Here is a 26,876-nt window from a genome sequence, read left to right as displayed (position 1 = left end):
TAGATCATAAACTGCTGCCATGGGCCACGTGTTGCCCTTGGATCATTTTGCTGTTTGGATTTTGTTGTTCCTGCAGGTGTTCTAACAAGCAGTGAAGTTCAAGTTAGGCTTCAGAGCAGTGCATGAACCCAGCCTGCATTGTACATTTATGCTAATTACATAACCCTTATGAGCATTTTGGTATGTCACCCTGATCCAGACCAATGGTTCTTAATGTTTTGGAAGATCACAGACGTATTTGAAACTTTGAAGAATATTCTGGACATGTTCCCCAGAAAAAACACATATATACACAAAGTTTCAAAATTTTAGGGCCCTGGTTTAAGAATTCCTATTCTGGGGGCACCTGGGTGGCACAATCGGTTAATTGTCTGACTCTTGGTTTCAGCTCAGGGTTGTGGATCTCAGGATCATGAAATTGAGCCCCATGTCAGGCTCCACACTCAGCGCAGAGTCTGCTTAAGACTCTCTCCTTCTGCCCCCCACCCCCCGCATGCTCGCTCTCTCTGTCTCTCAAATAAGTGAATAAATCTTAAACAACAACAAAAACACCTCCTACTCTCAATCTTTCCCATATACTCTCTCTGCTTCCTTATCTTATCTGAAACCTTGCATTTTCTAGCTGTTAACCCTGCGCCCAGAAGATAGACCTTCCCTTCTCTCTGAGGTCTCTTTGCGAAGATGAATTAGTCCCTGTTACTTAAGAGTTGCTTTCAAATCACTGTTTTTGCTCTCATTATATGGTAACATTTCAATTGAAAGCCACATTATTTATTCTATACTCATTGCATTATCTCCTGACATTTAGAATATATTTCTGCCTTTCTGACTGTCTTCAGCTTTTGCATCATAATGTTTTCCTATCCCAACCTCGTCCCTAACACTATCTCCAGGTCTTTCAGCACCTACGTCAAATAATGCACTGGGCTTTTCATTTCCATTCTGTTTCAGAGGCCCAAAAGTGCCTTTGGCAAAGTTTGTTTTCTTCTCAATTCCTTATCTAGAGATGAATAGATCAGAGCCATGAGAAATGTAATATTAATATTGCAATGAATTTGGGTAGATTTCATCCATCCTTTCTGCTTTAAATAAATGGGCATATGGAGGTAGAGATGAGGCGTGTCATCATGGAACGATACTGTTAGCAAACACTTAAAGTGCTTAATGATTTTAGGCGCTTGCCGTTCAAATCCTTATGCAACCTAGAAAATGGTTGGAATCGGAAGGTTAACTCACCTGCTTTAAAGAGATAGTTCCAGAATTTCTATTTAATCAATGATCCCAGTGTCATAGAGATAGTGGACTTCGGAGGGTCTGTGAACCTCCGACGCTGGATTCTAGATTTCGTAGATACTGATGCAGTTTCAGGGAGAGAGCACTGGGCCCATTAACATCTTTCTTTGTTGCTGCTTTCTGACACTCCCCACGGTATTCGTTCTTTCCAAGGTGGGACACTCACATGTACGGAAAGCAGAGGGTCTGGATGCAGGCTGTCTCACAGGACAAAGTAGTTGTGCTTCTTACTCTAGAGTATTTGTCATGATTCATACCTTTTAAAAGGTGGTATTGTGAGCTGAAAGAGTGCTTGTCCTGACGTAGAGATTTGGACAAACACTGGGTTTTACTTCTTTTTCAACACAGGGTTTCTCTCACTTTCTCTAGTTATCTAGAGAAAGTTCTGTTCCAGGTGACTTTCCTTTTGGCAGCTGCTCATTCACTTAGATCAGAAGTGTAAATTTAACTCTGTATTTGTGCTTCTGGTTTTCTATTACTAGAACGTGTGGTCTTCATAGAATATGATAGACAGAGAGGGAAAGGTACAAACTACAGTTTTTAAGCTGTTCACTTTTAAGCAAAAATAATTTATTCTTTTTTTTGTAGATCACAAACAAAACACTAGATGTAAAAAAAATGATGAAAACCTGGACCCTGCAAAAAGGATTTCCTTTAGTGACTGTTCAGAGAAAAGGAAGGGAGCTTCATGTGCAACAAGAAAGATACTTTTTAAATACAAAGACTGAAATTCAACCTTCAGATGCAAGGTACATTCTGGCTTTCTCCTCCAGCTCTCTCTCTTACACCCTTAGGTTAGAGTATTTGTAGTCGCAGGTTTCTATGAAACCTAACAAGATTATATTTTTCTGGGAATAGCTTGAAAATTTTTTCTTCCTGCCAAAAGGAAAAAAAAAAAAAGACCCAACAAATTATGTGTAACTGACTGAAATACTGGAGAGAGTAATAATCTTCCAAAAATTTTTTTTTACAGCTATCTCTGGCATATTCCACTATCCTATGTCACTGAGGGAAGGAATTTCTCAAAATACCCATTGGTATATTTACTGGACAAGAAGTCAGGTTTGACTCTAATTAATTCTTTTCTGATAAGAAATATGTAACAGCATATTTTTTTAAAACTCTGACCTAGCAGCAGGAAGGAGATTATGGTTTCCAAAGTGCACACTGTTGGAGCTAGTTTTACCAATCACCTACACAAGATAGGACTAAAGTGAGTTTGGTCCCTATATCATGTATGAAGTTAGTCTTTCTTGTTCATGGGAAGTAAGGTATAGAAAATTGCCCTGAATGTGCTAGCAGTCTTGGTAGAAAACAGCAAATGCTGTCTTTTTTTATATCCTAGATAAATATTTTATGTTACTAAGTATAAAGTAGTAGAAGCAGAGCAGTCTCTTAAAGTATATTCCGCTCTCTACGTTTTAGTGGTGAGTTTGGGCAACTGCATTTCAGGTGATTCTCATGCATAATAAAGGTTGACTCATGATCTAGATTTAGAGCAAATAATCATTACAAAATGTCCTATGAACATAGTATACATTTTTTGTTAATAAGAAAATGGGGTAAGAAATTATGATTCTGAAGAGGGGGGTAAGAAAATGTAAAGATTGTATATGTTGTTGGACCCGTAGGAGTCTAAGAAAAACAAAATTGAAATGTAGTTTCTGACCATTTGTTAAATACCACTGTAAATGCCACACCATGCACCCTCTTAATTTACATCCTGAAAAAACATGATGATCAGGAACCATTAGTGATACTCTAGATTTATGAAAAGGGAATATTTCTTGTTTGAATTTGTATCTGGTTTTCACACCTATATTTTTGAGAAGGGAGTATAGTCTAATGGTTAATGGAATGGACTTTGGAACCAGATTATCTGGTTCACTTGTATGCCTGCATGTAGTTCTGTGATTCTCTGCACCTCATTCCCTCAGCTACGGAGTGGACATGATGACCCTATTTTATAGTGTTATAGATTGAGTTCATTTATGTGAAGCACCTGGAGTAATGTCTGGCATGTGTTACATGGTATATACAAGTTACCTGTTGTTATTCACGTTATTACTGAAAAAGAAATCTTTAAACATAGTATATCCACATTATATAAAATGTAGAAAATGGAGAACAGATCAACCCATCACAACTATTCTCATGATTATTTCTTTCTAATAATTTTAAAATTTTTTTTACTTAGTTGATACCATTGTATACAAGTGATTTTTATCTTGCCTTTTTAAAAAACATATAGAATATTGATTTGATTTTTCCTTCCTGTTGGACACTTGATTCACCATTTGTCTCTATTTTAAAAAAAGGTCTTAGTAAAAATTTGTGATCTGAAATGTTTTGCCATTATATGAACTTCTTCATAGGAGTGCTTCTCAGAAATGAAGACTGTTATCTTTTGTGATTTAATACACATTTCTAAGTTGCCTTTCTGTGATGTAATAATTTATAATGCCAGGTGAAATATGTGAGCAGACCAGTTGCATTGCTGTTTAACTAGAATGGAGTGTTAAAACAATCTCATTTAAAACATTAAGAACACTTGATGATATTATATCTTTGATTAATATAACATAACCAGGGGTTCAAGGAAGGGCTGCCTATGATGAAAACAAAACTCGTTACTTAATTTTAAGTGGCCTTGGAAGGACGGTCCCTGACTAAAGAAAGAACACTTCATCTCATCCCTTTTTTGGACCAATTAGGAAATTTTCCAGACCTCCCAATAGTATGTAAATTTTTGGTGGTATAAGAAATAATTAGGCAATGAGAAACCTGCTTTTATAAAAGACCCTTAACTTTTAAAGCTCAGTTTGAATGTGAGCTTTGAAAACTGTCTTTGAGTCTCATATCCCAAAGTCTAGCTCCTGTTTTCCTGCTGTAGCCTTTTCTCCCTCTGCCCTTCCCTGGCACTCTGCGCTTCTGCTCTACAGAAACTGTTTCACACCTCAGTTGTGCTCTCCTGCCCTTGCACATGCTGTTTGTGCTCCCGGAAGAACACTGTTGCCTCTCCACTCCCTTGATTTACTGCTGTTCATTCTTCAGATCTCAGCGTGCTCACTGCTTGCTCTAGGCAGCCTTCCCTAACCTCAAGACAGGTTAGATGTCTGCTTGTGTGCTCTAACAATACGCTCTGCTTTTCTTCTTTTGATATACTGTAAATACTGTTTCCCTTAGGTCTGTCCCCACATTAGATTTGTTCCCTATTTAAGGTAGAGTTCCTGGCTAGATGAATCACTTTTGCGACCTTAGCACCCAGTACGCACACATTTTTTAAATGAATAAACTTTAGTATGTAACGAGGTGACTCAATTTCAGGTCTCACTGTGAAAAGTTTTAGGAAAAGAGCATGCAAAGCCTGATGAAATGATAACGTCTATTTTCCTTCCTTTGCAAGTATTCTTAATAAAGGGGAATATGCAAAATGTGCCATAATGTAATTGGTTTAATCTGGAGCTGGAACGGAGCCAACAGATGATGAAAGCAGTGTCTGTTACTTCCTCTTCTCAAATATCCTTCCCCTTGCTGCTGCTGCTGCCGCTGCTGCCCCCACTGTTTCAATTCCGGGCAGTTCAGGTTTTGAGAGTCCACACTGAAAATGTTCTGTCCTCACTAAAAATTATTGACCCTGAGGGTGGTTGGGTCTTCTTGGTTCCTAATGCTCTGGTGAGAAGCACTCTTATTTTAATTTTTTTCTATTCTCAAAAGAAGTGTGGTAGAGACAGGGGCTACAGAGGCTTACTTTTTGCCGTATGACTTTAGTGCGGTGTGTGATTTGTTAAGTCTCTAGTATATTTCCATGTGTTCTAATGCCAGGGCTGCTGGGTTTGTCTGTTTGTTCAGTCAACTATAGGAGTTATGTTTGATCAATATCTTTGTCACTTTTTCCCACATACGTGAATTTTGAGTGATTAATAGTTGGGCCTAAGAAGGTATGAAAGGGGCCATTTTGTCAAGCTATATATTGAGAAAATTTCACTAAAATAATGAGTACCTTCCTCTCCCTTCTAGCCTCTTTTCCCTCCCCACTCCCTCTCTCATCCACATCTTACTCAGACCTAAGCTCTTTATCTGTAGGAAATCTTTATATTAAATCTAATTTGAAACACTGATGATACCACTGCGCCAGAAGTATGTATCTCAAACTAAAAGACCTGGTGTTGTCTTTGAATAAAGGGCATTTGGAAGAAAAGAATAAGGAAGGGCATATAATTAAGGTATTTATTATGTGCCATCCTTTGCTCTTGCCCCCCCCCAGTAAAATAAAAGAGAATAAAGGGTACTGGGGAAAGGAATGCTTTTGAACAAGAGGGAATGTAGTTTAACTGTGCATATTGTGCTAGCCCTCTGGAGCAAGCTGCACAGGCAACTTCTCAACTTTGTGTAAGAACTTGTTTTTTGTTTCTGTGTTTTAGTGTTTCTGAATAAAACAGTAGTTGATTTTCATAACTCATTGACAAATGGCTTTTAAAATCACTACTAAATTGCTTCATCTGGGCTTCTGCCATATAAGATTGGAGTGAGTCTTTTTTAATACTCAATGGACTGTGAAAATTGAACTCTTAATCTGTTAATGATTACGATAAATTAAAAACATATGAGGGTAGCTGCATCCACATTTGAGCTGTAGGATGTATTTACCTCCCTTGTGTGCAAAGCTATTATTTTTTGATACCTGTGGTTTTAAGGTCCTTCATTCTGGATCATTCAGAAGACCTGAGGGAGACTAATATGTTGATTCTTTAAAATGATAACTCTCCTCTCTCTGTTCTTGGCTACCCTGCTTTGTATTCTGTCATCGAGATGACAATAATAATTTCGAGTACACTCCCAGCTGCCTTCCTCCTTTCTACTGTCTGGACTTGGCCAAGTTTACAACACGGCAAATTGCTTATCAGTCAAAATACACTATATTTCAGTATTTTCCTGTATCCATCCAGTGGAAGAATTGCCATACTTATCATTTCTTGCCTCTTTTTTTGGCAAAGGGAGATTTGGAACTCTTTAGTCTCGATTCCTAAGGTTCTTTCTTGATAAAAGCTTTGCAGGAAATTGTGTTGGGTGACCTGGAGAAGGTCGATATTTTTTCCGTAGTTACTGATAAAGTTATCATTTCATCAGTCATTGTTTTTTTTAAATGTCTCCCTATTATTCCTTAGAACTGTACTCTGCTCTATGAAAAGGAATAAATCCTATTAATGTAGTTGATTTTTCCCATCTTCTGCTCTATCAGCCATAGAAGGGAAATTAATATAGGATTTTTTAATGGAAAAAGCTGATTATTTGGTATGTCATGTTAGGACATGATCAGAATGTAAGTCTTTTCCATATTAAACATCCTTTGTAGTTTCAGTAGAATAACTCAGTAGAGTTATTCTATTCAGTAGAGTTCAGTAGAGTAACTCAGGTATTAAGAGAATCTGATAAATTTTAATAATTCATGCTTTTGAAGTTGATAGGCCCTGAGATTTTAGGTACCAAATTTAAATGTGTTTCTAATGCAAAAGCCATCATACAGAGTTATTATGGTAGTGAAAATTTTAAAACAGTGTAAGTATTTCCAAATAGAAGATGGGTTAAACTATGGTAGTTTTTCAAATGGAATTTATGAAGATACTTGAATACTGCATATGAAGACAGTGGAAAAATGGCTGAGGTAGAAACTGATAGGTAAAAAAGCAATACAAATATTAATGCATATCTGTCCACTGTGTGAAGTATTACATTAATTAAAATGTGTATGGGAAAAGTCTTGGCACAGAATATACCCCACAAAGCTATCATTGTCTGAGTTTAGATTATTTTCCTTGTCTCTGTTCTTCTTTGATAATTTTTAAAAATAAGTACTCCTTAAAGTTGGAAAGAAAACTTAACTTCGTAAGTATCTATAAACCATATTTAGATTTGGTTTGAAAACCTTTACTGTGACATGGTTATTTTGTTCATTCATTTATTAATTCACTTAGGATTTTTTTTTTTTTTTTAGTATCTGCTAGGAACATTGTTCTGGGCACTGAGGGCTTAGCAGTAAACAAAATAGTAAGCTCATAGAACTAGATTCTAGTAAAAAGTAAATCTGGAGATGCTCAGAAGCATACCCTTAACTATTAAATTAAGTCCAAGTCTTTGTTGCCAACTTACTTAAAGGACATTTCTTGATTCCTAATTTAAAGAATTTGAAAAATTCCTACATATATTTTGTAGTCAGATTTTGTAGTAATATATTTTGGTAGTCATATATTTTATGACTCTTTATTAATTGAAATCATTTTATATAAATTTCCAACAATTCTTCTAGCATTCGTATATTTAATAGTAGGGACCCAAAAATGCATATCACTTTCCTGTTATTTTAACCAACTTATTTATTTGTGCGTAATGCGATCTTCATCCTCCCCTAATGTCTATTTTTGCTAGCTTTGAATTACGTGACTTTTCTAAATAGCTTCACTTATTCTTCCTCCAGTGTAATTAAAGACAAAGACTGAGATGGAACACTTTTTACATAGTTTTTTTACTATCTTCCCTGCTTCCTCACCCTACACATTTTTATCACCTGCTTAAAACACCTGTATATCTTGAGCTCTCTCAACTTGGACGTCATTTCTTCCCAGAAACCTCTCCTAACCTCCACTTGGTGGTGGAGCATTTCTTCTATGTTCTTCCATAGAATGCCAGATTTTCTTTTTCCGTCAATTACATTTATATGATACTCTGTTTGCCTGGCTACATTGGACTGTAAGATCTGGGGAAGAAGGGGCATTTCTCCCTTGTTCACCATTAAATAAAAAATTGTTAAATGAATGAGTGGTAAATGGTAGGTATTCATCCTTTCTGATGGCTGAGTAATAATCCGTTATATATATGAACCACATCTTCTTTATCCATTAAGGAGGGCATATGATGTGATGAGCGCTGGGTGTTATATGCAACTAATGAATCGTTGAACACTACATCAAACACTAATGACATACTATATGTTGGCTAATTGATCTTAAGTAAAAAAAAAAAAAAGTAAAAAAAATTTTTGAAATGAATGAGTAGTGATCTTTGCTGACTTTAAAATAACTGCACTAGGAGACAGACATTTAGTTCGTTAGTAGAATAATTAAATGTAACAATATACTATATTAACTTTGAAACAAAATGCCCATTCAGTACTTTTCTTCTATTATCTCTCCTCTCCTTCTCTCATTTTTTGGTCTGTATTAGGTGTCATTAATCTTACAGAAGAAGTGCAGTGGGTCAAAGTCAATACGAACATGAACGGCTATTATGTTGTACACTATGAAGATGACGACTGGGAAGCACTAATCAAACAGCTGAAAACAAATCCTTATGTCCTGAGTGACAGAGACCGAGCCAACCTCATCAACAACATCTTTGAGCTTGCAGGGTAACGTGAGCTTGGTTTGGGTTGGCTGGTTGGTTTTCAAACAAGTGTTCTGCAGAAAAAAACACTTCAGAAAAACAATTCAAGAGAACTAGCGCATGTATTGTCTCTTAGGTGTACTTGTTTTGGATGATTGGGAAGATGTAAGATCTAATCCTTGCCTTCAGGGGTGTTATAATCTATATGGCAACATCCACTACAAACATAGTGAACAGTTAAATAACAAGATTTAAATAGTATCTTAAGACTTGCCCATACCAACAAGTAGGACACCTGTTTGCTGAATAAAGTAGGCATTCTGGCTTTATTTCATGAGAGAATTCTTTTCAAGCAGCATTTAGTTTAGGCGTGACGCTTAGTGCTACCCACTGGTTTGAGCGATGTGTCTGAGAGGTGGGGCCTTCGTACTTGTGTACAGCTTGCCTCCTGGCTACTCTGTGCCTTATGGAATCCCAGAACCATGTGTGGCAGTGATGTGTGTAGCTATCCTCTGAAAAGTGAGAGTATCAACTTGGGTTGTTGTTGGGTCTAGAGACACATGGAATATTCAAAAGTGTTCTTTCTGACCTTTGTTGACCTTATTTTGGTTCATTTTGTATGAAGTGACCTTACATTATCTGAGCCATCATTGTTTTGACTTCTCCTAAATGGTTAATTCTTAAAATATACCCACCATAAATTCACAGTGGACCCGTAACAAGTTTGACAAATTCCCATACAAATAACAAAATATTTTCTTTTTGATTCAAATCCGCTTTATGCTACTTGTCCTCACCTGGTAAATATAAGTAATAAATAAATAAATAAAGGTAGTACTCTTCATCGTTTCCCACGAAACGGGACGTTGTAATACTTTCCATGAGTCTGTAGCAATTTACAGGTGACTTGGGGAATAAAACTTGAGCTCTTGTTTATCTTTCTCATGAAATCTATCTTTAACCTTGGGTCATACACATGAACTTAATCAAGGATAATAATATTTAGTCTGACTTTACAGAATACCACCCTAAGCTTAAAACTTTAGTTCTTCAAGACTCACCATCTGTTCATAACATTTCTCTGCATGCCTATAGAGTTCATCTCCCTCAGCATATTGACTTTTCTGTTCTATTACCTTTTAGCTTAGGCAAGGTATCTCTTCAGAGGGCCTTTGATTTGATTGATTACCTTGGAAACGAGACCTATACCGCACCCATCACTGAAGCCCTGTTCCAGACCGGCCTCATCTATAACCTCCTTGAAAAGCTAGGATACATGGATCTGGCCTCAAGAGTAGTGGTAAGTCTCCCTTATTGCCAGTATGTCTTTGTTGCTTGCCTTTAATGTTGTGATTCACAGTTCTGTTCAGCAGGGTAATTGGCTGAAAAAGCAACCAGCCACGTTCCCTTTTCTTCATTTTCCTAGTTATGAAATCTTTACTTTGAATCATTATGACATTGCTTACCAGGAAGTGTTGATAAAAGGCTTGCATAACATGGTCTTGTTTGAATATCAAAATAAAGAATTCTGACACTGCTGTCAAAATGAGGTCACATGAAAAGAAAACCTCTATTCAAATCCCAGTCTATTTTTACATAATAAATGCTTGAAGTAGGTCCTTTTGCAATGGGGTGTTCCCCACTGATTTCCTAGTTGGTCATTATGAAATGACAGTGATGTTTGTATTGAGAATATCCTGTTTTAGGAGTTCTTACTGATACCTCTCTTACAGAGGATGATACTGGTGGATATATTTCTCTGCAAAGTACTAAAGGAGTCTCGGTATTGGGGACTGCTTTCCCTTTTTTAAAACCAGTTGCCTAATTAGTATTAAATTAGATTTAATACTGATCTCTCAGTATTATACTGTTGACAGAGTAAAAGCTTGGGAGGAAGAGATTAATTCTTTGTTTCATCTGACTCTGAATCATCACATTCTGACAACAGGTTTTGCTTTAGAGACCAGTCAGATTTTCCAGGCACTGGGCAAAAGGCAGCTTTCAGAAAAAGGAAGAAAGTATTGAACCAGAAATTAGAACGTCTTTTAGGGTTTTGGTGTCTTCACTGGGGAAGGCAAGAGGTTGGATTACATCTTTTTTTTTTTTTTTTTAAACACCCCTTTTCTGCCTCTTGCTAGGCTGCTGCACATCTTCTGTGATGAGTTCTCCCATCACACACTATTCTCAGTGTGAGGAGGCAAGGCCAGCTGGTGGGCCATATGGAGCTTGAGAAGCACCCTTACCCCCAGGTCTCTGATCTGACCCCAAAAGAGCTATGCCTATTCCTTCGCATAAGTGTGATACTTAAGTCAGATGATTTCTGAGGGCTTTTCTCATTGTTACGATTTTCATCTTTCTTCTGTATCATGAGGCTTTTACCATCCTTAATAAAAACCAGTATCTTCAAAATGTGACTCAACCCATAGTAAATACTGAGCAAACAAATGAGTGAAACATACCAGAAACTGTTCATTTCAGTGCTTGTTATGTTCTGTACACCATGCTTAAGTGTTTAATGTAGATTACCTCATTTAATCCTCATACTATGCCAGACAGATATCTCTACTCTCCTTGAATAGATAGGGAGACTCAATAACCTCCCTCCCATCACTTACCTAGTAAATTACAAAGCTGAGCTTCAAACCCAGATTAGTTCCACTCTGAAGCCCACTGGTTTTGTGTTATGTTACTGTATTTTAACTTAATTTGTCTTCTAGCAATGTCATCTTTCAAAGGATACCTTTTGGTTGGAAAAATCAAGACTGTTTCTTTGCTATCATTTTTTTAAACAGAGGTTATAAATTAAAGCCATTTGAAAAATTTGTAGACTGTGTGTTTAAGGTTTAAGATGACAGACTTACACTTAGTACCCTTGAAAATAAAGTTGTCAACTTAATATTTGAGATTTCTTTTATATTTAAAATGTTAATAAAATTTATATTCTCCGTGTGTACTTCGAGGAGTATGCAAATAACTTATTGGTCTCTTTAGTGCAAATTTAGAATCCAACACTGACTTTGTACTGTTAGTATATGGAAGAGATTGGCTTTGTGGTAGCCACTTCAGCTACTGTAGGTGAATGTTTGAGTTGTTTGCAATTTGGAGCTATTACGAACAGCATTGCTACGAATATTCTTACATATAGCTTTGTTGAATATATGTATGCATTTCCATGGGGTATATGTCTGGAAATGGAATTACTGAGTCATAACATATTTATAGTTAATACTGTACCATCAAATCGTTGTTCAATGTTGTATCAATTTGTGCTCCATCAGCAGGGTATGAGAATTTGAGTACTATTCTGGCTCTGTATCCTTGTCAACACTTTGTATTAATAGTGATCTTTTTCCTTTTAGCCATCCAGTTGGATGCATAGTGGTATCACAATTTTGGCTTTAATTTGTATTTCCCGGGTGCCTGGGTGGCTCAGTCGGTTAAGCATCTGCCTTCTGCTCAGGTCAGGATCCCAGAGTTCAGGATCAAGTCCCGCGTTGGCTCCCTGCTCAGTGGGGACCCTGCTTCTCCTCCTGTCCCTCACCCCTCTCTTGTGCTCTTTCTCTCTCTTAGATAAATAAGGAAAATCTTTTTAAAAAATTATTTGTAGGGGCGCCTGGGTGGCTCAGTGGGTTAAGCCGCTGCCTTCGGCTCGGGTCATGGTCTCAGGGTCCTGGGATCGAGTCCCGCATCGGGCTCTCTGCTCAGCAGGGAGCCTGCTTCCTCCTCTCTCTCTCTGCCTGTCTCTCTGCCTAATTGTAATCTCTCTGTCAAATAAATGAATAAAATCTTTAAAAAAAAAAAAATTATTTGTATTTTCCTAATGACTAGTGCAGATGAATTCCTTTGGATTTGTTTATTGACCAGTAGAGGTACACTTTGGTTAAGTGCCCAGGTGATTAACGTTTTTCCTATTGGATTTTCTGCCTTTCTCTAATTGATTTGTATAGCTCTTTATATAGTCAAGATAGGAGTCCTTGTTGCTCATGTACATTTCCAAGTATCTTCTCCCCCTCAGGCTTACTTTTTCAGTCTCTTTATGATGTTTTTTGATTAGCGTAAATTCTTAATTTTTGTGTATGAAATCTGCCAACCCACAGATATTCTCCTTTGTTCCCTTCTGAAAACTTCATGATTTTACCTTACGCATTTAGAACGATGATCCATCTGGAATTGATTTTTGTGTATGGTATGAGTTAGACACAAAGATTCTTTTTTTGATATGGCCATCCAGTTGATCCGTCACCAGTGTGCTTTATTGTATGCATAGATTTTTTTATTATTGAATTTTTATGATTACTTTGGCGGTTATTAGTGCCATATCAAATCAACACCACTTGCGGTAGTAATTTAGTTTCCTTTAGCTGCCGTAATAAACTAGTACAAACTTGTTGTCTTAAAACAGCAGAAACATATTCTCTCATAGTTCTGGAAGGTAGAAGGCCAAAATTAAGGTGTTGGCAGGGCAGATGGATTCCTTCTGAGGGAGACTGTCTTCATGCGTCTCTGCCAGCTTTGAGCTGTTGCCAGCGGTACTTAGCATTCCTTAGCTTGTAGATGCATCACTACAATTTCTGCCTCTGTCTTGACCTGACTTTCTCTCTTTGTTTCTGTGTCCAAATTTCCCTGTTCTTATATAGGCACCAGTCAGTAGATCTGGGCCCATCAAATTCAGTATGACCTTATCTTAAATCAATTACATCTGCAAATACCTATTCCCAAATAACTTTACACTCACAGATTCTAAGCAGACATGAATGTTGGGGGGATACAATAAATAACTTGAGTATGTATCACTCATTTTTTATTTATTTATTTATTTATTTTTTTACTATTGAAGGATCATGTTGGTAGTGAATATACTTAAAGAAGTTAGCAGAATGGTGGCGCCTGGGTGGCTCAGTAGGTTAATGCCTCTGCCTTGGGCTCAGGTCATAATCCCAGGGTTCTGGGATCGAGCCCAGCATCAGGCTATCTGCTCAGCAGGGAGCCTGCTTCCCCACCCCACCCGGCCTACTTGTGATCTCTTTCTGTCAAATAAATAAAATCTTTTTTAAAAATGTATACAGAATTATTCTTTTAAAAAAAAAAAAAAAAAGTTAGCTGAATGTTCTTGAAGCTGCCCAGCTAGTTAAATTTCATGGTGACAGAAGCCATTCTTCCCCCTGCCTCTCTCCAGTAACTCTGTTGGGGGCCTACTGTCAGAAAGCACTTGATACTTACCTCAGGCTGTCTCTATGCTATGAACACAGATGCTAAATTCAATCCAAGGAGTTAGATCTTTTGAGTATTTTCTTTCTGTGACGCTTGAGTAACTCTGAGTCCTCATCCCAGATGATGATTTCCAGTGTGCTGGGCAGGAATGTGTTTATGAAGAACATACGCCAGGGCGGGGCCCAGGGGATGGATGCTTAGAGGAAAATGGCAGCTTAATATGTGTCTGTGAGCCTATGGGCCCATAACTGCTGGAGATTTTGTACACTTGATCGTTAGTTAAAAGTCAGGTTAGTTAACCAAGAGTGAGAAATTGTCTCTTAAATTCAGAGGGCATTCTGGTACCATCAAAGCACTCAAAATATAAAATCTGATACTGTAGTTAGAGATGGGAATGGTAGACATTTCTGAGTCCTTGGATCCAATTTTCAAATAGTATTTGTGATTAAGACTGGTGTCTAATTTTCTGTGTTGTTGTCACCAGAGCATTTTGAACATATATTGGTCATTTTGTTATCTAGGCTGCACATACCTACACAATACATACATCTCTATCACATTTTGTGATGTATGCTGTGGTGTTAGGGTAGATAGGGTCTGCAGGCACTTTTGAATGGTGTCAAATGGTTCACATCTGATGTTATCGTCTGATCCCAGCCATATTCCTGTTTCATCCCTTACAAGTCTGTCATTCTTTTACAGATGAGGGATTGGTGGGATAAACCTTTTGCAATAAAAGCTGACACATCGCTTTTAAGAAGCTGATTTGACCCAAGAAAGAACTCCCTGGGCATATCAGTATAAAATTAAAGCAGTAAATCAAAATGTAGTACATAATATAAATGCCACCATCTTTCCTGTCTGTTTTATTTTAAAAATCATTTTGTGTAACTGTTCTTGCATTTTATTGCATACCCAATGTTTGTAGCTTGTATAACCATCCGTTTATTTTTTTCCCCACTTGCCATTTTCATTTTATAAAATCAGAGGATTGGATTCTATTGTTTAATGGGTTTAAACTTTACAGAACAAAATTTAGAATTATGGAAAAATAGGTTCTTTCTTTGAACCGCTGGCTTCAACAAAGATGCACGTGCTCTATGATTTATTAATATGAAAAATATAACCTGGATTACTTATAAAAATGATAAACAGGAATTTTCTAAAAACAGAATTATTTTTATAAAATCTTTTGCTCTATTATGTTATCATTTGAAACATATATAAAATCAACTCTTTGGGGATTTCATCTTAACTCTTTGGTACCAGAAATAACTAGTGAGATTGCACCCAGTAACTCTAGTGGAATAACTGCTCGGGAATTAGCCTGAGCTTCTTCAAGGGTTGGGCATCCCTTGCTTCCAGTATTTTAATGTGCCGTTTTTTTCCCCCCTACTCATTTCTATATGTTTTAGTAAACTCTCACTGACATTTTTCTCCACTGAATTTTTTTTTTAGTAGTATCTCAAGCATGTAACTTTTTTTCTTCTCATTCTTCGCTTGTTTCTGCTTGACAGTTCTGAGTCGCTCTGAATTTTCTTTTATTCTTTATTCATTTGGGATGTTTTGCCGTCATGCCATTGAGAACGTCAGGCCAGTGGCGGGCAGCATGCTCGGTGCAGCCGTGTGTATCAGTAGGATCTCCTGCCTTGCTTTCATGTCCCTTGGATTATCCATCAGCGTGGCAAGTATTTTTCCACTTCATGTCCTCTCAATGACTCGCAGGCTTTGTTATTCACACATTCCACAAGGTGTCTGTTCTCTATTTCATTGCTTTTGAAGCAAACAAAAGCGAGTTGACATGTTATCACAAACTTGGAGTCCTTCCCCTTGCCCAGATTCCATTTTTTCTTTCTCGTAGCTCCATGGGAGACTTCTGTAGAGAAGGTCTGCTGAGAAAATGGCGTCAGCAGTTTAAAAAGCTCCAACTAGGACTCATTTTAGGTATTGACAGTGGTACTCTGCAAGAAAAAGATGCTCCGTGAAGAATTTGAGCTGATTTTCTGGGGCGTATGAGTGTTACAAACCAATGAATCTAGCATATGGGTATTCACGGTGTTACTCTTGTTGTTTTACTACAGGTCTGAAAATACTTCACATAAAAAGTTGAGGGTGGGGAGATAATGATAAACAACTCTTGCCTGCATGCCTCATTTTCTTGCTAATTCAATTAAATTAATTTGCTACATCATCAAGCTAACTGATATTTTAAGTATTCCTTTAATATTGCATTTAGAGACATTTAAACATCTGCCTGTCGGTAAAGAAGTATATTTTTCTCATTGTTTTGTGGGTATATGGAGTCTAAAGTCATGAGGTTAGAAAGTTCCAGCTCGCTTCTGACAGTGGCTATAAGTGATACTTGCTGGCAGGAAAATATCTTCTCACACAGAAGACAGGCTTTCTACTGCAGTGAAGTCATCTGTTCTTTCTGTGTTATGTAATTAAGAGACCCTCTCCCCCTTGGCTCTAGAAGCTGATGTATAGTCTTTGTTATTGAATGGTTTTGCCCAGTTGTACGCACGCTTTGTATGTCCGTTGATATTTATGAAGTAATACCTAGGCCCTCTTTTATCTCCCTGAGTGAACATTGGGGAAGAAAGGTCTAGCCATCTTGATTTTTCTGATTGTCCTAATGATTGTTAACAATTTGTCTCTGTAGGCCAGGGTATTTAAATTACTTCGAAGCCAAATCGAACAGCAGACTTGGACTGACGAAGGCCCCCCATCTGCCCGGGAGCTTCGGTCAGTCTTGCTCGAGTTCGCATGCGCCCACAGCCTCGAGAACTGCAGCACTGTGGCCATGAAGCTGTTTGACGATTGGGTGGCATCCAACGGAACTCAAAGGTGACATGTCCTTCTGCTCAAATGAGCTCTCTTCCTCTTCCTTACCTTGGTATCATGTACTGAAACCAGGATGGCTCAAAAATGTTATAAGACTGAGTGTTAGCGTAGGTGAATTCTGTATACTTGTATTGTCAAACAAGACTGTTTTTTTAAACTGTAGTAAAATACATGAAGCATAAAATTTATTATCTTAACATGTTTTAAGTGCACAGTTCAGTAGTGTAAGTATATTCACACTGTTGAGCAATGAATCTCCAGAACTTTCTATCTTGTAAAACTTGAACTCCTTACCCAGACAACTCTCCATTTTCTCCAGTCCCCAGCCCCTGGCAGCCACGGTTCTATTTTCTGCTCTAAGTACCCTATGTGAGTGAAATGTACAGTATTTGTCTTTTTCTGACTGACCTGTTTCACTTGCCCTCAAGGTTCATCTGTGTTGTAGCATGTGTTAGAATGTTGTTCCTTATTAAGGCTGAATATATTCATTATGTGTATACGGTGTAAATGGTGTATACACACTGAATTTTGTTTCTTGATTCACCCATTGATAGACATTTGAGTTGCTTCCACCTTTTGGCTTTTGTAGATAATGCTGCTGTGAACGTAGGTATACAAATACCTCTTCAAGACTGCTTCTGACTCTTTCAGATGTGTACCTAGAAGTGATATTGCTCTATCATATGGTAGATCTATTTTTAATTTAGGGGGGGGCTACCGCCATGTTTTTTTACATAGTGGTTGCACCATTTTATAGTCCCACCAATAGGGCACAGGGGTTCCAGTTTTGTCACATCCTCACCAAGTACTTGCTGATTTCTGCTTTTTTATAGCAGCTATCAGTGTGGGTATGAGCTATCAAACAAGTCTCTTAAATTTAGCGCTATACCATAGCAAGTGTAGTTAGCACTTAGTAGACATGTTTTGATGATGACTGGTTCTCTCTGTGTTCCTTACTGGGCATTATGAAAATAGATTCAAGCGTCAGATGGGAGTTGGGGTGGAGGATTGGGATAACCTACTGATCTCCTTTCCAGCTCTGAGATCTTAATAAGGCCAGAAAACTGTGCTTCTTCCCCTCTTCTCACCACTGTATTTCCACCAGGGAACTCACCACAATACGTGGTAATGCATTGATTTATTCTGTACATTGTGATAGCCTCTGAATTCCCAGAGGGAGAGACTGGGTCTCCTTTTTCTCTTTCCCAGCTTCCAACCAGGTGTCTGCCTGGTTCTTTGTGGGTGCTCAGTGAATAATTACTGCATTAAGATGAATTGATACTCTTTATGGTCACACCACCAGGGAAGGAGCTGCCCACTGAGTTAAATATTTTCTTGACAATGAGTTGTAAAGACTCTTCTGTTATGTGCTATGACTCCTCAACCACCACTAGTCAATTCCTTGCCTTTCCTTGTTTTTCTCATATTCGTACCTTTCTTACAGCCTACCTACTGATGTCATGAGTACTGTGTTCAAGGTTGGAGCAAAAACAGAGAAAGGCTGGTCATTCCTGTTAAGCAAGTATGTCTCTATAGACTCCGAAGCAGAAAAGAATAAAATACTTGAAGCTCTTGCCAGCTCAGAGGATGTACGGAAACTTTACTGGTATGAAACCACCTAAGCAATATGATATATATAAAAACCCAAAGTATAAAAGCATGGTGCTCCTAGGTTTGGGGAGCTCCTTTTCTCTGGGATCTCCCTATTTCTGCCTTTACTTGTGGACTAGCCTTGACTTGGACAGTGTGTGGTGGAGCTCACATGTGTTGGGCTTTGTCTTAGGGACTGGACCTGTACGGATGGGCAGGAGGGGCTTCGCCTAAAAGAGATTGGGAGATGCCAAAAATCACAGTCCCCTTCTCCTTTGTGCTTAAGAACTTTTTGATCTGCTTGGGACGTTCTCTTTAGTTAGTGCTTCTTCTTTTCTTTCCTTTTTTTTTTTTTTGGTCAAGGCATTGCTCTATCCAAGCTATCATTTTAAAAATGCAGACACCTTGGGGTTATGGACATTGGGGAGGGTATGTGCTTTGGTGAGTGCTGTGAAGTGTGTAAACCTGGCGATTCACAGACCTGTACCCCTGGGAATAAAAATATATGTTTATAAAAAATAAATAAATAAATAAATAACCCTATTAAAGAGAAAAAAAAATGCAGACACTTCAGTAAAACATGTAAAAACCATGGGTTATACATTCATATGAATTTGTCAGACCTTTCCTTTTTTTTTCCTTAGAGATTTTATTTATTTAATTGACAGAGAATGTACATAAGCAGTGGGAGCTGCAGACTCCCCACTAAGCGGGAAGCCTAATGTAGGACTCGATCCCAGGACTCTGGGATCATGACCTGAGCCGAAGGCAGATGCTTAACCAATAGAGCCACCCAGGCGCCCCAGACCTTTCCTCCTTTTTAATATCCAGCAGATGAAGGGCTAGAGGTGGTAGTTTCACATGGGGAAAGAGGAGCAGTAAGGAGGTGAGGTTTCCTGGAAGGAAGAACAGTCAGTGTCAGGTAGAAGAGCTGTAGGTAACCAGGAGAAATATGAAGGTATCTTGAAAGTCAGCAGTGGGAAGGAAAGGAGAGGCACGTGGCTCTCATTGTTTTTTGCTCAGGTAAATCCTTCTAGTGTTCCAGAGGTGTTCTTAGCACCTGTCCAGACCCACTTTCCAGAGGACGCACTATAGTCATTTTTTTTTTTTAAGTAGCAGCTGGCCTCTGACCCAAGCAAATAAAAAAAAGTTTTTGTTTTTAAACAGTAATAATTTTGTCTTGAATTAGTAGTACACTGATGAATTCCCCAGTATAAATACTTAAACAGTACCTAAGGAAACGGAATAAAATGTGAAAGCACCTCTCATCTGACCCCTCACTACCATCCTTACTCTCTTCTCTCTGTTAACAGCATCTGTCCCGGTGTGTGTATTTGTATACTGAGGATAGTTTATACTGTACCGGGTGTTCCGTAACATTCTTTGTAGTAAGTGATCAGTCTTTGAGATTTGCCTTGTTCATTCATAAAGCTTCTTTCATTTGTTTTTATGGCTACACACCATTCCACAGTATGGCTCTATCACATGTTATTTAATCCATCACATCTTGGTGGGCATTTGGGTTTTCCTCCCATTAAAAATTGTTCTGGGGCACCTGGGTGGCTCAGAGGGTTAAAGTCTCTGCCTTCAGCTCAGGTCGTGATCTCAGGGTCTTGGGATCGAGCCCTGCATGGGACTTTCTGCTCAGCGGGGAGCCTGCTTCCTCCTCTCTCTCTGCCTGACTCTCTGCCTACTTGTGATCTCTCTCTGTCAAATAAATAAAATCTTTAAAAAAAAAAATTGTTCTGCATTCTTTTGGGGGTATGTGTTTTCCTGCTAGAAACAGATATTCTAGCACGATAGATGAGAATTGCAGTTTATTTAATTACCAGGCTTTAGTATTTATCAGCTGTGTCCTGGTGTCAATTTAAATAACCTCAGTTTCTTAAACTGTGAAGTGGAGATAGGTAATGATTCCCTGTTTGAAGCCTTGTTGTGTCAAGAATTTAGAACATAATCTAGTACATATAAAGTATCGATAAATGTTAACTATTAATATTAAAAGCATATTCTAAAATGTTCTTGCTTTTTTACATCAAACAGCCCAGTTTTTTAAGAGTACCAATGTACCTATCTACTCATATCAAATAAGGTTTTTAACAACAACAACAAAATCTAGTCTTCAGAGTTATTTAAGTTCTACTTGAATTTATTTCCTAAATGTCCTTACTACATTAAGAACTATTTTATTATTGTGTGACAGTATATTTAAGTCCTTATCTTATTGGTGAGTTCTGTCTTCATGTAAAAAAAATGACAAGTTTTCAATGTATGGATCAATCTTAGACCAACCCAAAACTTACATCCTTTGAATTGCTTCAGAACCTTAATAAGGAGACTGGCACTGATTTTAAGTTCAGTGATCACTTCATGACGAATACTTATTTTGGAAACTACCTCTGCTTTGCTCTTCAGGTTAATGAAAAATAGCCTCAGTGGCGATACCATCCGAACACAAAAGCTGTCTTTCATCATTAGAACAGTTGGCCGACACTTCCCTGGACACTTGCTGGCATGGGATTTTGTCAAAGAGAACTGGAGCAAGCTTGTCCAGAAGTAAGTTTCTCAGATAACTGCTAATTTTTCATATTCTCCAGTTCTTCATTTGAAACTCTTCCCAATGTTGTATTGATTCATAGGATTTAAGATCTGCTGTGAGAGGAAAAATGCTTCAGTGACAGTTTAACTGAAACACCCAGAAATTTTCACCCTTGTAAATGTAATCCCATAATGTGAGTCGTTTGACAGTGGTGCTCCATTCGGTACTGATTAAGCCCAGCCATGCTTGACCCTTAGGTCACTTTGCTTCACGTGCCTATTGACTATTTCAGAAGAGCTGTTTAGTTATGTGTGTTGAAAACACCTCTTCATTGCCAGGGGATTGGATAAGAACTCAACAGCGACCCAGACAGCATGCAGAGGATTTTTTTTTTTTTTTCTTTCAAAGTAGTAATGGCATTTCTGGGGTAAGGTGTGATTTTTGAATCAAATTAATGAATTAATATTTTATCTGGGTATCCGTAACTCCTGCCTTTTCCTGCCCACCTTTCCTTGCCACTGATAGTGGGAATGTGTGTAGGGTTACTGCCAAGTTACTGAGCTTCATTACCCAGGAGCAGGACTCCCAGTCCGCCTTTGGCCTGTGTAATGTATGGTCAAGTGATTCTTCTGCATTTAGGAACTTTGCTTCCTAGCAGCTGCTTCATGTTTTTGCTGTTTTGGCTCTTGTATTTGTGTTTCTTCAGGTTTCATCTGGGGTCCTATACCATACAAAGTATTGTTGCTGGGTCGACGCACCTGTTTTCAACAAAGGCGCATTTGTCTGAGGTTGGTTGTATAAAATGTTAGCAGGGAGATTGGGTCACCCTTTCCCCTTAGGCTGCTCAGTCTAAGTCAGATGGTGCCTTGTCATGCCAGTTTCTGCCCCTTCTCTCTGTTGGCCTTGGTCAGTGCCAGCAATTCTGCCCTGGGATGATTACTAAAAATTGGGGGTGGGGCTCAGCAATGAGGACAAATTCTGGTGAGGAAGATTTCTGATTCCATTCTCAACTGTATTCCTGCATCTGCCTGATACAGATCATTTTTTGAATTAAGACCAGCATATGCCAAGTCTCTTTTTAAGTGGTAATAAAATCGTTTTAAAGAATTCCATTCCGAAGGTAGAACTGGGCACTAATTCTAATTTTAGACTACTTCATTTACCATTACTTGGCTTTTTTTCTTTTTTCCTGTTCTAAACTGGAAAAATTCATGCTTGTGGAACTAAGGACAATTCATTTTTAAAATTACCTCAGATTTCACCATACGTGATCAGGAATTGATATAAATACTTCAAATATTAAAGTACTTCTTGGAGACACCTGGGTGGCTCAGTTGGTTACACATCTGCCTTCCACTCAGGTCATGGTCCCGAGGTCCTGGGATTGAGTCCCGCATCGGACTCCCTCCTCAGTGGGGTGTCTGCTTCTCCCTCTCCCTGCTCTCACCCTTTGCTCATACTCTCTCTTGCTTTCTTTCTCTCTCTCTCTCTCAAATAAATAAGTAATATCTTTTAAAATTTAAATAAAATAAAACAAAAATAAAGTCCTTCTCTTCTGTACTTCTTTCAAGAACTCAGCGTAGGCATGACTCAGTTCAACTTATTCAGAGTTAACTATGATTTCCCGTTCTTTTGAAATACTTCTGCGTGCAACTTTTACAGGTCCAGGCGTTCTTTGAAAATCAGTCAGAGGCAACCTTTCGGCTTCGCTGTGTCCAGGAGGCTCTGGAAGTCATCCAGTTGAATATCCGTTGGATGGAGAAGAACCTCAAAACTCTGACATGGTGGTTGTAGCATGCACAACTGTGCCCCATTTTGTTGCCCGTTCAGAGAGCTTGTTAACGTGGGCTCTGCTGCTTTTGCAAAAAGCCAAGGTGAAGTCAGAATTGCTGCCGAGTCGTTTGCAGTCTTTAGGAGTTCTAGTTCGCTCAGGGCCCGTCTGTGTTTTTCATCTGTCTTTCTTGAATTGTCTTTGGGCAGTACATAGTTATTTATTACAAAATTATATTCACCTATATGCCAACATCTACAAAAACAGTGAGTAATTTTTCTACTTTGAAGATACACAAATGGGGGGGAAACGTCTGTTTTGGTTCTGTTCTGTTTCTCAGTATCCGGAAAGTACTGACCCAGCGAAACAAGGGAAGATCTACCGTGGGAGCCGGCCTCTGCGGGCGCTGCTTTGCCAGCCTTGTTGCTGCCTAGTGATAGATGATAGATGTTCCTTGAGTGTGGTACAGAACGTAGCTTCAAAAACTATGGTAACAAAGTCTGCGAATCCTACAACTGTTAGAAAACTGATCTCAGGTGTGCAGATCTACTTTGGTTTGAGGTTTTGATTAATCTTTTATTTTCCGAAACAAAGTTTTAAATAAGATCTATAGCTTCTATTTTTTTTTTTTTCTGCAGAACAGCCAGGTGCTACAGAATTTTTAAATTTTTGTTGTTCTGAAAAGCTAAGTAACAAGGATAAGAGATTAAATTTTCCAGATATCTAGTACTTATTTTTTCATCTTTTAGGAAAATGTTTCAAACTGAGCTAGCTTTAATTATAATTATTTTATTTATGAATTCCAATATTCTCCCAATCTGTACACCTTTATCATTCCCTGCCATAGATATAGCTTGTGTTATAGAAGAATATGTCTACATGTGTGGCGAGCATTTTGTTAGTACTGTTGTCTTTTATCATGACTTTATCACTGTTACTAAAAATAAAATTAGTTTAGGTTGCCTTTGATGTTACCTGATCATAGACACTTGCTCTATCAGTCATACTCCTGTGTAGATTTTCATGTTATATGGTAGCATATATTAGAAGCATATTTTAAAATAGGGCCTTTGTGAAATTGAACATTTTTATTTGAAGTTCACCATAGTACCTTAAAGGAATAAAGAGAATATGGGATAGGAGTAACTTGATTCAGATTTAATATGGTGGGCTTTGAATTTTTTCTACTATCAAAACAGTACTTTTCTTTAGTTGAAAAATCAGTGGGTTTTGTTTGTTTTGTTTTATTTTGTTTCTATCATGGCCAAACTAACTGATTAAAAGGAATGGCCAAGGAAAGAAAGAAAGGGAAGATTTCTGAAATCGTATGGCATTTTCCCTCCTTGTAAAGGAGCAATACTGTACTTGAATTTTTTGAGCTATGCAGACTTAATACCTAGATTGTTGAGTTTCTTTGATTCTTAGGGGAAAAGCTTTCTTCCTAATAATTTTTGAGTACTTAATATTTTGTTTGAAAACATCTTCTGTGTACATAAAAAGGGTAGATACCCATTTGTGAGCACTTAAAACACTCCAGAGAATCAATGGGAAAGGTCACCTTTTTTTAAGTTAGCAGGTATACAGTAAAAATATGTGGGATTGTGTATAAAATTATATTTTATTTTATGAAAATATTTTTATATATCAAAATTTAAAATGCTGGCAAGCTAAAAGGTAGCTTTCTTTAATCCTAGTGTGTTTTTCCCCAAGTTAGTCTTTTCTAAACATTTACCTCTGGTTCAGAGTACAAAATATTATATCCTGAGAATTGCAGAATCCTCTAAAGATGTGTTATGGAAACTGGGGTGATTGTAGGTCTTTATTCCTCTTGTGCTCAGCAGACGAATAATAGTTTAGTTGATATTGGAAGTTAGTGTGTTTTTATATTTTTAGAGTGGGGAAAATACTAAACTTTTGAGGGGTTTTTTGGTTGCTGGTTTTTTACCATGTTATATTACTGAATTCCACTTTGATACAGAGTTTAAATTTTGCTACTTCTCAACATTAGTTAAGATTCTTCAGTTATACCTGCCCATCTTTCCATTGCTCCTGTAATGTGTGTTAACTCTGCATATGGCAAATCTTATCTTGAATTATATCATTTTTCCTGAGTGTGTGTGTCTGTGTGTGTGTGGGCAGAGGGTAATGTTTAAGTAATCCTTATCAAAACATGGGCTAAAAGAAGAGCTGCCTTGTAATCCATTGCTTTCTTTGTACTCAGTCTGTTCATTGCCATAATGTGGGATCCCTGCTGGCTGTAGTTCTATTTGTAGGCCTCCCCTAGAGTAGCCTTCACCTCACTATTTCCCACAGAATTCCATAATTTTTAATGTCAGCTAACCCATCTCTATGGCACTTCCAAAAACAACCCTTAGTCAGGAATATAAGGCTATGAAATAGGTAGAACATGTGACATAACAGGCATAACTGTAGCTTTTGAAGTTTTATGCCCCCCCACACTTTGTCTTAGCCATGGTGTCTCTGAGAACTCCCGTCTGTGCGCCTGTGGCTCGCCAGGCCTAGCGTGACGCGGTCGGGTGTTCATATTCATTGCAGACGGATGAGCTGCTTGAACGTAGTAGAAGACACCCATTATGCTGGATGATTAAGAAAGGTAAAGTTGGGGGGCGCCTGGGTGGCTCAGTGGGTTAAAGCCTCTGCCTTCGGCTCAGGTCATGATCCCAGAGTCCTGGGATCGAGCCCCGCATCGGGCTCACTGCTCTGCAGAGAGTCTCCTTCCTCCTCTCTCTGCCTGCCTCCATGTCTGCTTGTGATCTCTCTCTCTCTGTCAAATAAATTAAAAAAAAAAAAAAGAAAGAAAGGTAAAGTTGGGAATTTGGAATTGTAGAAGAAAAACTTGTGCTTTGGAGATGAAGTAGAAATCTAAGGCATCCAGGTTCTTTATCAGCAAGAGATTGGATACATTAAACTGCAGGTACCCCCAGCTGCCGGTCCTCAGCTCATCGTTTTCTAGAAATCCCTGTAAGTGAAACTGTGTTGCCATTGTGTGAGTGTTCCTGAACCTTCTTTCCATCCCAGGTTCCGCTTAATTCTCTTTGCCGTTCATGTTTTCATTTTATTGTACTTGAGCCTCTGTAGGAACAAAAGAGCTGTCAGAGGAGTTCTGGGTATATAGAGGATCTGGGGCTGTGTCATTCTCCCTGGGGACCGAACAGAGTCCTTTCTGAATACTGGAAAGTAAGAAATGAAAGTTAAGTGCTGAATTTGTCAGATTACTGGTAGCCTGTTACTGAGTTGTATTGTAAAAGCCGATGCAAACTAAAGCACCTGGGCCCATAATGTGTGGTCAGATTGCTGAGTATTAATGTCACCCCCTTTCATTTCATGGGGATGCAGAGAAGGCGTAGGAGTTCCGGACACGTATCTCGCCGAGGACAGTGTTTCCTGGGTGGAGTTTGCAAAATGAGATCTGAATTCCATAGGTCCAGTAGAGCTCTTTTTCTCCCTTTTGCCTTTGTTATTTGGTTTTTACTGCAATGAATCTTTCTAAAGGGCTTCTTCTCTCCCCACTCTGACACTTCCGTTTGTACTTTAAAAAAAGAATGTGTGTATTTTTGCTAATTTTTGCATTCTTTTCTTTTGTGCTTCATTCTCTGCACTGGCAGTAGATCCTGAACGGAAGTGGCTGTTCACACGTGGGATAAATCTCCTCTCCTCCCTTTCTCTTCTCTGCATGTGCAATAGCCCATAGAGCAGTGGATTGATGTCTTTGAGTGGCTTTTGGCAGGGAAAGGGGTATATAATTTTTGAATGTACATATGTGGTTTTGATCTACTTTTATTTTCCTTCATTCTGTGTACTGTCTTCTGATAAAGAGTGAGATACTGTCCTGTGAGAATCTCTTCTGCCCTTCCTATATTGCCTGTGTGGGCAACGGCTGCCCAGTAGTTACTTGATGTTTCTTTTTTGGAAGTTGATGGTGATACTGGGGGGTGGGGGGCAGAGCAGGGTATGTTCTTTTTAAAATCCATGCAGAATGTTTTTGCTGCTGTTTGTGGGTGTTATTTCATTTTGCACTTTGTTCGTCTTTCTCGTGGTTCATTTTTCTAATGAATGGTGGCAGTCCGGAAGTCTGATGGATGCCCAGGTATCGCTTCCCTTGTTGCTTGCATGGACAGTAACTACAGATTAGTTGTAGCTGCTCTTGTTTGGATCTAGTCTTGTGGGGTGGGGGTTGTGTATCATCCTTTCGGATGTATATCTGTGTTATGCCCCTTTCTTTATGTT

At 38.4% G+C, this 26,876-nt stretch overlaps 1 protein-coding gene across 1 annotated transcript in view; it reads left to right on the top strand.

Annotated features, from left to right (window-relative positions):
* Positions 1-25,320, top strand: part of LOC122917317 (leucyl and cystinyl aminopeptidase) — a 99,844-nt gene extending 74,524 nt beyond the window's left edge. Inside the window, exons 10-18 of the mRNA XM_044265050.1 lie at positions 1,882-2,042; positions 2,267-2,355; positions 8,515-8,698; positions 9,817-9,973; positions 16,547-16,731; positions 18,173-18,334; positions 20,734-20,874; positions 21,564-21,645; positions 22,520-25,320. Coding sequence (XP_044120985.1) covers positions 1,882-2,042; positions 2,267-2,355; positions 8,515-8,698; positions 9,817-9,973; positions 16,547-16,731; positions 18,173-18,334; positions 20,734-20,874; positions 21,564-21,645; positions 22,520-22,651 — 1,293 coding nt within the window. The 3' untranslated portion in view covers positions 22,652-25,320. The remainder of the gene's footprint in view (positions 1-1,881; positions 2,043-2,266; positions 2,356-8,514; positions 8,699-9,816; positions 9,974-16,546; positions 16,732-18,172; positions 18,335-20,733; positions 20,875-21,563; positions 21,646-22,519) is intronic.
* The last annotated feature ends 1,556 nt before the right edge of the window (positions 25,321-26,876 follow it).

The sequence above is a fragment of the Neovison vison genome, chromosome 1 (assembly GCF_020171115.1).
Source record: "Neovison vison isolate M4711 chromosome 1, ASM_NN_V1, whole genome shotgun sequence".
NCBI classification, from domain to species: Eukaryota; Metazoa; Chordata; class Mammalia; order Carnivora; family Mustelidae; genus Neogale; species Neogale vison.
Note: the sequence above shows the minus strand (reverse complement) of the source record. Positions and strands in the feature narration are given on the sequence as shown.